Source organism: Copidosoma floridanum, unplaced genomic scaffold (genome assembly GCF_036245765.1).
Source record: "Copidosoma floridanum isolate Cflo_tuat_1 unplaced genomic scaffold, Cflo_Japanese_pri ptg000004l, whole genome shotgun sequence".
Taxonomy (NCBI): Eukaryota; Metazoa; Arthropoda; class Insecta; order Hymenoptera; family Encyrtidae; genus Copidosoma; species Copidosoma floridanum.
The window spans coordinates 38134239-38145560 of record NW_028321881.1 but is presented as its reverse complement, the minus strand read 5'-3'; the positions used below and the strand labels follow the sequence as shown (position 1 = coordinate 38145560).

Genomic DNA, 11322 nt, shown 5'->3' with positions numbered 1-11322 from the left:
TGTGAGAACAAAACTAGGGAAGATGCCATGGATATCGTGAACGGTAATTTTTCTTTTTCATGTTCTTCTGCTGCCAAAGAGAACTGTTCTAACCTATCCAATGAGCACCTTGTCACCATCCAGAACAAATGTCAGCTGCTCTATCAAAATTTCAGAGATGATCCAAAAGAGATTCCTTTCACGTATTCTCAATTTTTACTCAGAAAACCTATCAAACAAACTCCAAAAGGTCAATTTCAAAACTCTCCTTCCAAGACCTTACACAATAGTCAATCATTTAACTAAGAACACTTTTCAAAAAATCTTCACAGCACACAAAGGACCACTAAATCTTCTCCTCACACCACTTGTCATCGCAGTTATGCTGATTGCCGACTTTTTTTTCCAAGTATGCAAGTCTTTCGGGCGGGCCCCTTGCTAAGTTTCCCTCAGACGACTTAAACATCTCTCCTAGTAAATAATATTTACAGGGTCCAGCAATTGTCTCAAGCATATCTAAGGCTGCATATACACGCTGCAGAAATTTACCCGACGAAATTGAGGTTGGCCGATCGGGGTAAAGCTCCCCGTGTAAATAGTTATAGAAAGACTGTCTTGCCAAAGTTCTGCGGCGTCAATTTTCGCAGCGTGTTTACAAAGCCTAAGTTGTTATCGAAATTCGTAAAGGTTCCTTCTAATAAACTACCTAAGTCACTGTACCGACTTTTTTTACAATCGATAGTGACTTTACTGATAAGCTAGCTACATGTTAGTTTTCAATGAAAAGACAGAAGGGCCAAACATCATTTAGGACCAAAAATCCAATATTTGTTTTTTTTAGAAATTTTATATGACCAAGAGATATACAAACGAATATTGATACATCTTAATCATTGTATCAAGAGGTGCATATGTATAGATGGCAGCACTTCTTATACAAGTACTCTATACCCTCCACACAGCCCTTTTTCTCAATATCCAATATACTTAAGATTCATAATACTAAACGACATGATTTCTTTTTCAAGAAAATTTTTCGTCAAAAAATAAATAAGAATATGAAAAATATCCTCCCCAGGTGCAGATCGAACACACAACCTTCTATTTACTAGACAGTTGATCTACCATTTGAGCTACCAAGGAGCTATACATTCACTCGCACAGCAAGTTTAGATAAGTTTCTCATTCTTAATTTTCAAAACTGTCTTTCACCTAAGCTCAATAAAGTAGTTATATGATTCTAATGCTTGTCGGTAAACTGACAATTTCATGCGACCAATAGGTATACGAGCGAATGTTAATACATCTTAATCGTTGCATCAAGAGGCGCATATGTATAGATAGCGGCACTTTTTATACAAGCACTCTATATCCTCCATACGTGCCCTTTTTCTCAATATCTAATATACTATCCAATATACTTAAGATTCATTATACTATACCACATAATTTCTTTTTCAAGAAAATTTTTCGTTAAGAAATAAATAAAAACGAAAAAAATATCCTCCCTGGAGAGTCATATACCTACTACATCGAGCTTAGGTAAAGAACAGCTTTAAAAATAAGGAATCAGAACTTATCTAAACTTATGGTGCGAGTAAATGTACAGCTCCTCGGTAGCTCAAATATTAGAGCAACTGTCTAGTAAACAAAAGGGTGTGTGCTCGATCCGCACCCAGGGAGGATATTTTTCTCATTCTTATTTATTTCTAAGAAAATTTCTTGAAACAAAAAACAAAATAAAAGTTTGTATTATGAATCTTTAGTACCTATATTGGATATTAAGAAAAGGGCTTGTATGGAGGATACAGAGAGCTTGTATAAAAAGTGCTGCCATCTATACATATGCGCCTCTTGATACCATGATTAAGATGTACAAACATTCGCTTGTATACCTATATTGGTCATATCAAATTTTTATTACTATAATAGATATATCGCATCTTATCATATCAAAACGATGTCTGGACAACGATTAGTTATAGACATTATTTTAACTTACGAAACTAGTTATGGAAGTGTTATCATTTTTTTTCTTTTTAGCTGTATTAATATTTAGTTAAAAAATTATTTTTTTCTGTTGCGTTTTTAATAACATCCAAAACAATGCCAGTTAAAGTGATGTCTTATATGAGTAACTAAGATCTTATAGATATCTATAGTGCTAGATTTAATGATATCTTGCAGGTATCTGCTGTTCTAAATTATATGATATCTTAAAGGTATCGTTTGAATAGTATTAATAAGTAATGAAGAGTAGCATACACAACATAAAAGAACCACATATACCTTTAAATTAAATAAATTTATGATTCATTTGAATAATGGCCTTTAAGATATAAATTAAACAATCAATTCATTAACATTGGAGGTATCTATGGTTCTTGAAGTCGCATGATACATTCATTATAACATATATTTCTAAAAGTGTATTTTTACGATTACGTTTTTTTGTACGATTACAAAATATTTTACAATTATGTCATGCATAAGAGTAGGTAAACCATGGCGGTTCTGGCACCCCCCCAGCTCCCCCCCTGAGGTAGTGGTGGGGGAAGAGGCTCTAGCTATAGCTGTGGGTGGAGAAGAGGCGGTGGAGGAGAGGCAGTGGTGGGGGGAGAGGCTGACCGGGCGGTAGAGGAGAGGCGGTGGTGGGGGCTGATCGGGCGGTAGAGGAGAGGCGGTGGGGGCTGATCGGGCGGTGGGAGGAGGGGCACGGGCGGTGGGTGGTGCGGACTACTCGGATGGTAACGTCAGGGGAAGGGGGCCTCTTCCGGATGCTGTGATGTCGGATGGTATTGACAGCTCCCTTCCTTTCCGACCGCGAATCAAGCTCCAACGTCATCAGGATGGGTCCGAAAGGTGTAGGTGTGACAAGCCCAACGTACAGCGCGAGAGGAAGATGATCAATCATGAACGTGTATCAGTGGATGTAGCGGATCGCGTATCCCGTTCAGCTGCGACCAACGTTGGCTTACTCAACGCAGTACCTTGCCAAGTAATGGAGCTATTATTTCTTATCTATACGGATGTGTTAGCCGTGGCCGATGACTTCTCCCTTCTTATTTATAGGCGTATAATGTTCCAGTGTAATATTTTTTTCTTAGCAAGAGCGGGTGCAACGAGTCATGCTAGGATACACGTATGTGTAAGCCGTGGCCGATAACTCTTCGCTTCTTATTTAGGCGTATAATGTACCAGCATCATATTTTTTTCTCAAAAGCGGGCGTATCGAGTGATGCGTGTTGCCAGAGAACATGTATACCATTTCATAACCGAAAGCGTATCCCAACATTGCTTGGCTTACTCCTCTTCACCGCAGTACCTCGCCAACGAATAGAGTCAGTTAATACGATAAAGTAATTTTAATCGGCGCAGTAATGAGGAGCTGTAAATGAAAAAAATCGACATAGATTCATGAAGAACTAATTTATTGCATAAGTATTGTGTATCAGGTGTACATTGATTAAAAATATCGTTTTGTCGTTGCTGCTCTTTTAAAATCCATTTTTTTAAAGCTGTAGCATTCTTCACAGCACAATGAGCTGAATCAAATTGGTGATTCATGCATTCGATATCATCCATACTGAATTGTAGCAAGAGTGTTGCTGCCCTGTTGGCTGCGTCTATTTTGACGAAGTCAACTTATTTGTTACTTAAAATTTAGGAGGAATCGTGGTACAAAAACTACTCAATTAACAAATGATTAATCAAAATCCTCCTAAAAAAAGACAATTTTGCTGAATTTATCGGAACGGAGGATGGGAATGAACTATAGGTGAAATAAATTCAAAATGCACTGATTATGAGCCACGAACGAAGATATACTTCGTGGCTCAAGGGAAAAACTCCGAAGAGAAAAACCCAAGAGAAGAAAAATTAATGAAAAATACAAACGAGTGAGGTTGAACAATAAATTTAAGATAAACTTCCTGCAATCAAGAGTGTGTACTTGTGTATTGCGTGTAGAAAACGTATACGTGCGCGTCCGCACGTGTCTCGAAAAACTCACGAATTGACAAACGTCGCACGGTCCGTGAAGCAGATTTTCGCCGTGCTTTATTCGCAGCATGCCGAGCTTCTCGAAGATGATGCAGATGACGATGATGATAGAAAAAGGAAAGCGTGAGAAAAATTAACCCCATAAAGGTGACTCCCAGATACACGTGTGCGTGATGATGATGAGGAAAGATGTAGAAACCAGTAGGACGAATATAATACCCAACTATGCCAGATACTCGAGATCGCAGTTGACAACTGTAGACCGTTTTGTATAGACAGATAGTTCGGAACTGACCCAGCGCGCCCACCCAAAGTAGTCGCAAGACCCCCCTTCCCTTTTGAATTCTCCTACCCGCTGCAGTCGTCAGGACCCATCAATCTCTTACACCTTATGTGAAAAGCCGGGAAAAGAGAGAGAGAGAATGATGTAAGCAATTAAGAGAGGGGGAGAGACCTATGACCCGTGGACACTTAATGGGAGCAAAGGAGATGGAGATGTAGATGCATGATAGAGAAGGAGAGAAATGTTTAGCTAATGAGAGTATAGAGAGAGACTTAATGAGTTGGCGCGAGAGCGATTAATTGTACCGACTGACACAAAAGGAGAAAAAGGATGAAGGTAAGAAAGAAATTGACCGGCGCTTGCATATGTGAATATGTGATGAATTTTGTGTGAACTCGGTGTGTTGCCACCTTCGGCGTGCTGCAAGGTTGATCCTCCATCGCTCACGAGGCGGTCTACGAATTTTTGTCATTTCGACTAAACATGCTCCCCCCGTTGCGAGAGAAGGCGAGCAAATCGAAAACATCATATGTGTAGCGTATTCGAAAAAGTGCTTACTGTGCGAGTCGTACGATGGTGTGAGAGTGTAGTGGTGTGTAAGTGTGTTTACAATTCGAGCGATGTTTACACAAATCGGTTTAATATAAGACAGACAATACGATCGAAAATTTAGTCTTCTTGTGACGATGAGATCGGAAGTGGACACAACGATGTGACGTTGCGTTTGAAGCTCCCTTGCTCAGTTTTAACGGTGACGACTCGTACGATGCCATCAGCGCCCGGGTGGACCTCGATGACAACCCCCAGCCGCCATCGCATGCAGAGTTGATTTCTATCGATGAGGAGGACGACGGAATCGATACCGATCTCGTGATTGGACTTGCTTCACTTTTGTCAACGTTGAAGTTCGTGCAAATATTCCAGGTGCCATCGCTTCCAAAAATCTTGTCGTGCTCTCGTAATGAAACGCCATGCTGACAATCGGTTACCTGGAGCACAAGAAAGGTCAGCTTCCGGAAAAAATTCAACGGTCTTCCGGTTAATAAATGTGCCGGCGTGATGGCCGCTATATCATTAGGATCACTCGATATACTATAAAGTGGTCTAGAATTAAGAATGGCTTCGATTTCGATAACGAGAGTATTAAGTACTTCAAAGGTTGAGAGTTGTTCGCTGATCACTCGCTTAAGATGGTGTTTAAACGATTTTACTGCCGACTCCCAAATCCCACCAAAGTGTGGTGAAAGCGGCGGATTGAAATGTCAGATGATGTTTCTCTGGACTGCGAAATGATCAACATCGTCACGAAACTGGTCGGAGTTAAACAGAGCAAAAATTTCTTGTAATTCATTACTTGCTCCGACAAAATTCGTGCCGTTGTCCGAAAACACGTGTTTGGGAATGCCACGTCGGCCGCAAAAACGCTTAAACGCGCCTAAAAATCCTTCGGTGGTTAAATCGCTCACTATTTCGATATGCACTGCTTTCGATGCCATACATACAAACACACAACCATAAACCTTGACGCGATCACGATTCCGCAGTTTCTTCTCTTTAATGTACATCGGCCCAAAAAAATCTATTCCCACGTGAGTAAACGCGCCTGACTCGGTAACGCGTGCTGATGGCAAATTTACCATTTTACTATGAATCGGATTAGAGCGATAACGCACGCAATCTACGCATTTTCGTACGATTTTTCGAACTTGTTGTTTTCCGTCGAACAACCAAAAACGCTGTCTTATAGTGTGTAATGTAGTTTGGATTCCCGCATGCAAAGTACGATAGTGCGCATCTCGGATTATCAAATCAGATACATGATGGTGCGATGGTAATAAAATTTGATACCTTTGATCGAAGGAAATTTTCGCGTTTTTTAAGCGTCCGCCAACTCGTAAAATACCATGCTCATCAACAAATAGATCGAACGCTGCTAACCGTGCACTTTTTACCTTTTTAGATGCAGATACACGCGCAATTTCTTCAGCCAATTGCTCTGCTTGAATTAATTTTAACACCCGACGCTCCGCTTCAAGATTTTCTTCAACGCTGATTGATTTCCCTTTGAACTTATTTGAACGACGCATACGAAGACAATACGCAATCACGTTAACTAACTTGGAATATGAGGAAAATCGCGAAAAAATTTCTACCCCTGAATTTACTAAAAGACACGTTTTGCTCTTAAGACCTAGTAATTCACTCGGTGACGTTAACGCCATTCTCGGCCACTCGCTTTCGAATTTTTTCAACCACTCAGGTTCATTCAGCCACATTCGATTTTTTTTAAACTCGGTAGATAATTGACCTCGGGACAGTGCATCAGCCGGATTATCTTTCGTTCGCACATGCATCCATTCGTGAACGACGTCCAGCGCTTGAATTTTGCTAACTCTGTTTGCTTCGAAAACTTTAAGAGTTTCCGGTGATTTTCTACGCCAATGCAATACGATCGTTGAATCCGACCAGAGTACTACTTTATGAATTTCAAATTCTAGAGATGGACGCATTTCACTGTACAATCCCACGAGGAGCAGGGCACCGCATAGTTCCAGTTGCGGGATCGTTTTCGACTTTACCAGAGCTACTCGAGACTTCGCACATACCAGACGCACAACGCAATTTCCATACCGATCTACTGAACGCAAATAAAAACATGCACCATAACCTAATAGACTCGCATCGCAAAATCCATGTAACTCGATTTTCGTAGGCCTATCGATAACGATTTTCCGGTCTACTGCAAAATTGCGGATGAGAGACAGCTGGTTCGCAAACTCCACCCATCGCGAATACAACTCCTGCGGTACCGATTCGTCCCAATCACACTTTTGTTTCCAACACTCCTGAATAATTAATTTCGCGTACAGAACTACCGGTCCCAATAAACCCGGTGGATCAAAAATCTTTGCAATCTCGGAAAGTATATGGCGCTTCGTGATTTTATTTGGAATTGTAATTTCTTTGACGGTATAAATAAACGTATCCGCTCGCGAATCCCAAGTTACCCCGAGTGTTTTCGAAACTGCTTCCGTCTTTACCGCACAATCACTCTCAAAAATTTTCCAATCTAGCGTATCGAACGCGTATTTATCGTTGGATGCCCATTGGCGAATATTGAATTTTCCGCGCCCCAAGATACCGATAATTTTGTCGCGAAGTATCGCAAGTTCTTCGATCGAATTTGCACCTGTTAACAGGTCATCAACGTATAAGTCGCGTTTTAAAATTTTTGCTGCTCGCAGAAAATCGCGCCCCTCATCGTCCGCAAACTGGTGAAGCGTTCGTATCGTGAGATAGGGAGCAGAGGCGACTCCGAACGTAACCATGTTCAGCTCGTATACCGCGATCTCTTTCCCATGATTCCAAAAAATACGCTGATATTGCCTGTCGTCGGGATGCACTAAGACCTGCCGATACATTTTTTTATGTCTGCGGTTAAGACGAATGCATAAGATCGAAATCGCATTAAATGTTCGAAAAGTTTCGGTTGAATGGTGGGGCGTACAAGTAGTTTTTGATTCAACGAGACGCCTCTGTCAGTTTTCGCGGACGCGTCGAATACTACACGCACATTTGTCGTACTGCTCGACGATTTTACGACCGCATGATGTGGCATGTAGTATCCGTCTGGTGTTTCGTTTTGCAACAACGTCATACGTCCGAGTGCTATGTATTCGTCAAGCACCTTCGTATATTAACGATTGAGTTCATCGTCTGCTTGCATTTTCCGGCGCATCGCATGAAACCGACGAAGGGCTTGCGCCCGAGAGTTTCCTAAATCTGCTACTTAGTCGTTAAATGAAAGACGCACAATATACCGCCCGGTTCGATCGCGTGTTGTACTTTTTACATAATGCCGCTCGCATAGAGACTCCGGATCTGATACGCCCACTACGTTTTTAACCTCTTCGATTTCCCAAAATTTCGCTAACTGTTCGGTTAAAACACTTAAGTTACACGTCACTGCTGATTTTTTGAGGTTGTCATTCGCAATACCGCCCGCAATCACCCAACCTAATTGTGTTTTTTGCAACGTTAAATCGCTCCCGTTCGAAACGCGTATTTGACCGACTGATAGAAGTGATAACGTGGCTCCAGAGCCGATAAGCATATCTACTGGACTCGGAATATGAAAACGGGGATCGGCAAGTTTCAAATTTGGTGGGATCGCTATTGACGACCGCGGAAAAGGCTCATCGGGTACGAAATAGGCTATTTTAGGGATGGTGAGAAAAGTTAAAGTTTTCGCGAAATCGCTTGTACGTGACCGGAAATTAATCTCGATCTGATACTTTGTAGTCGTTTGTAATGCGTTAATCGCGCCCACGGGGATAGAACACGCATTTAACGAAAGTTTTAATTCACGCGCGAATTTTTCGGTTATAAAATGGGCCGTAGCACATGTGTCAAGAAACGCGCGTGCTTCGACGAAATTACCCTGCGCATTTTTGACTCGAATAACTGCGCTCATCATTAGCTGTGACTGTGCGGCTCGGGTGATCGTCTCTAGCTCGCCCACTCCAAGTCACGCGCTTGGTTTCGCATTCTTCGAGTCGCAATGGAGAGACGTGTGATGCCGCTCGCCGCATATTTTACAGGACCCTGCTTTACAGTGCTCTGAGTGTACTCCTTCGCAATTTTGGCACAATTTTTTCAGTTGAATAACTTTCCATCGCTCTTCGACGCTCAACTTGTTGTATTCCGGGCAAGAGTAGATGCGGTGTACCTCTCCGCAACTCGAACATTTAAATGCATTCGTATTAGTGACCATCGCAGTCGCCTGTCCCGTGCTCTTCGCCCTTTTCGCAGCTGTCTCGAATTCTTGGTCCTCTTGACGCTTCGCCCCCTTTTCCTGATTCACCCGCCTGATTTCGTCCTCCATCGTAGACAAATGGAAAGTTGTCGTGTGGATGAATTTGAAAAGCTGGTCAAGCGTTGGAAAAACATTTAAATCCAACGACTCGTCCCATTTGTGTCTGATGGGGATTGGAATGGCCCGCTTCAAAAAACGCACGATCATCGATTCATCCGGTTTTATGCCTAACGAATGCAAAACATTCAGATGTGACGTGTATCATCGACTTATCTTGATAACGCCTGTGCGTTGGCAACCTCTAACGGTTTGATGATAACATTCATCAGAGCATCTAAATGTTTCGATGTGAAAACCATCTTCTGATTGTATGAATCAACAAGAACCTTCCACGCATTTTTGTAATTTTCTGCGGTCGCGTCGAAAATTGAAATTTTGCTTAGAGCCTCTTCCTGTAATGGGTTTTGTAAATAGAAAAATTTAACCAGGACATCGATATCCGTACGCACGTCTACCATGGTTTCGAACGCGTTTTTAAACGTGATCCATTTTTTGTGCTGACCGTCAAACTTGGGGAGTTCGGCGACTGGAAGTTTTAGAAGCTTTTGCTTCTCGAAGAAAGTTGACGAGCCGAGAGGTTACGTGCCGTTTATGGGATTGTTTACGGCCCCACCTGGCATGGACGTGATACGTGCCGCAAGTGAATAATATCGGTCCCTAATATCCTCGATAGCGATGTGATTTTCATCGTCCGGATCAGGCTTGGCAAGTTCCTCGAAGGCTTCGCAGTGCAACTCTTCATATGTAATGAAAATAGTTTTTAACCGCTCGAGTCGCAGTATCGCATTGGTTTTGTCGATCGCTTTTTGTTCAAGAGCGTTCACGATTGTCGAAAGCTGACCCTTCAGGGCGGCACGTTTTGAAAGGACGGCCCTATTTTGCACCATCCTCACTTAACGAATGTAACCCTGTTAAAGGTAGAACTAATTCTTAGAGCAGAACGATAACAACTTGATAAAAAAATACAAACTTGAAAAAACAGAAAAAAATCAATAAAAACTTGATAAAAAAATGAACTTAAAGAAAAAAAAAAAAATTAAACTTGTTACAAAAAATAAAAAAAATTGACTATTCGTTAAATTTGCTAAATATTGAATTGAAGTGAACGAAAAAACTATGGAAGAGATTAATTGATTAAACTAATTTGTAAAATAACTGGATTGGAAATTAAATATACTAAGATAATAACAAATATAACTAAAAACCCAATTGAGTATCCTTGACGAATCAATTGTAGTTAATGCTACCCGAATAATAGTATCAACTGTTATGGAATTGAAAGGTTAGAATGCTGAAAAATCTCATGCGATCAGATATTTAAAAACCACGTGACCGCAGCCCTTGGCGTGCAAGATCAAGCGCGTCTTACCGCCACCCTTGTTATTGTCAGACTCTCGATTCTCCTCTACTAGGCCTAGCTTTGCCGCGCGCGCGCGTTCCCGCTCATTAACGACGCGTGATCACGTCTCCCAACGAATCTTTATTTGTCTAAAAATTCTCAAAATTCGAATTGGATGTTCGCACTGAATTTCTCGCTAGCACAAACCGACACTCGCGGGCCATTCCAATCCCCATCAGACACAAATGGGACGAGTCGTTGGATTTAAATGTTTTTCCAACGCTTGACCAGCTTTTCAAATTCATCCACACGACAACTTTCCATTTGTCTACGATGGAGGACGAAATCAGGCGGGTGAATCAGGAAAAGGGGGCGAAGCGTCAAGAGGACCAAGAATTCGAGACAGCTGCGAAAAGGGCGAAGAGCACGGGACAGGCGACTGCGATGGTCACTAATACGAATGCATTTAAATGTTCGAGTTGCGGAGAGGTACACCGCATCTACTCTTGCCCGGAATACAACAAGTTGAGCGTCGAAGAGCGATGGAAAGTTATTCAACTGAAAAAATTGTGCCAAAATTGCGAAGGAGTACACTCAGAGCACTGTAAAGCAGGGTCCTGTAAAATATGCGGCGAGCGGCATCACACGTCTCTCCATTGCGACTCGAAGAATGCGAAACCAAGCGCGTGACTTGGAGTGGGCGAGCTAGAGACGATCACCCGAGCCGCACAGTCACAGCTAATGATGAGCGCAGTTATTCGAGTCAAAAATGCGCAGGGTAATTTCGTCGAAGCACGCGCGTTTCTTGACACATGTGCTACGGCCCATTTTATAACCGAAAAA

At 41.9% G+C, this 11322-nt stretch overlaps 1 protein-coding gene across 1 annotated transcript; it reads right to left on the bottom strand.

The window, feature by feature from the left end:
* Positions 1-4902: 4902 nt before the first annotated feature.
* LOC149375839 (uncharacterized) lies at positions 4903-9598 on the bottom strand. Its single transcript, XM_089597013.1, has 6 exons — positions 9590-9598; positions 9380-9532; positions 8895-9266; positions 7773-7952; positions 5563-7674; positions 4903-5448 (listed from the first exon to the last, which is right to left on the bottom strand). Exons 1-6 carry the CDS (start codon positions 9596-9598, stop codon positions 4903-4905), a joined length of 3372 nt encoding a protein of 1123 aa, XP_089453139.1.
* Positions 9599-11322: the final 1724 nt, after the last annotated feature.

Coding starts and splice junctions, on each gene's coding strand:
- LOC149375839 (XM_089597013.1), bottom strand. Junction 9,267..9,379: donor TTATCATCAAACCGTTAGAG/GTTGCCAACGCA, acceptor CGTTTTTTGAAG/CGGGCCATTCCAATCCCCAT. Junction 5,449..5,562: donor CCGACCAGTTTCGTGACGAT/GTTGATCATTTC, acceptor CACCATCTTAAG/CGAGTGATCAGCGAACAACT.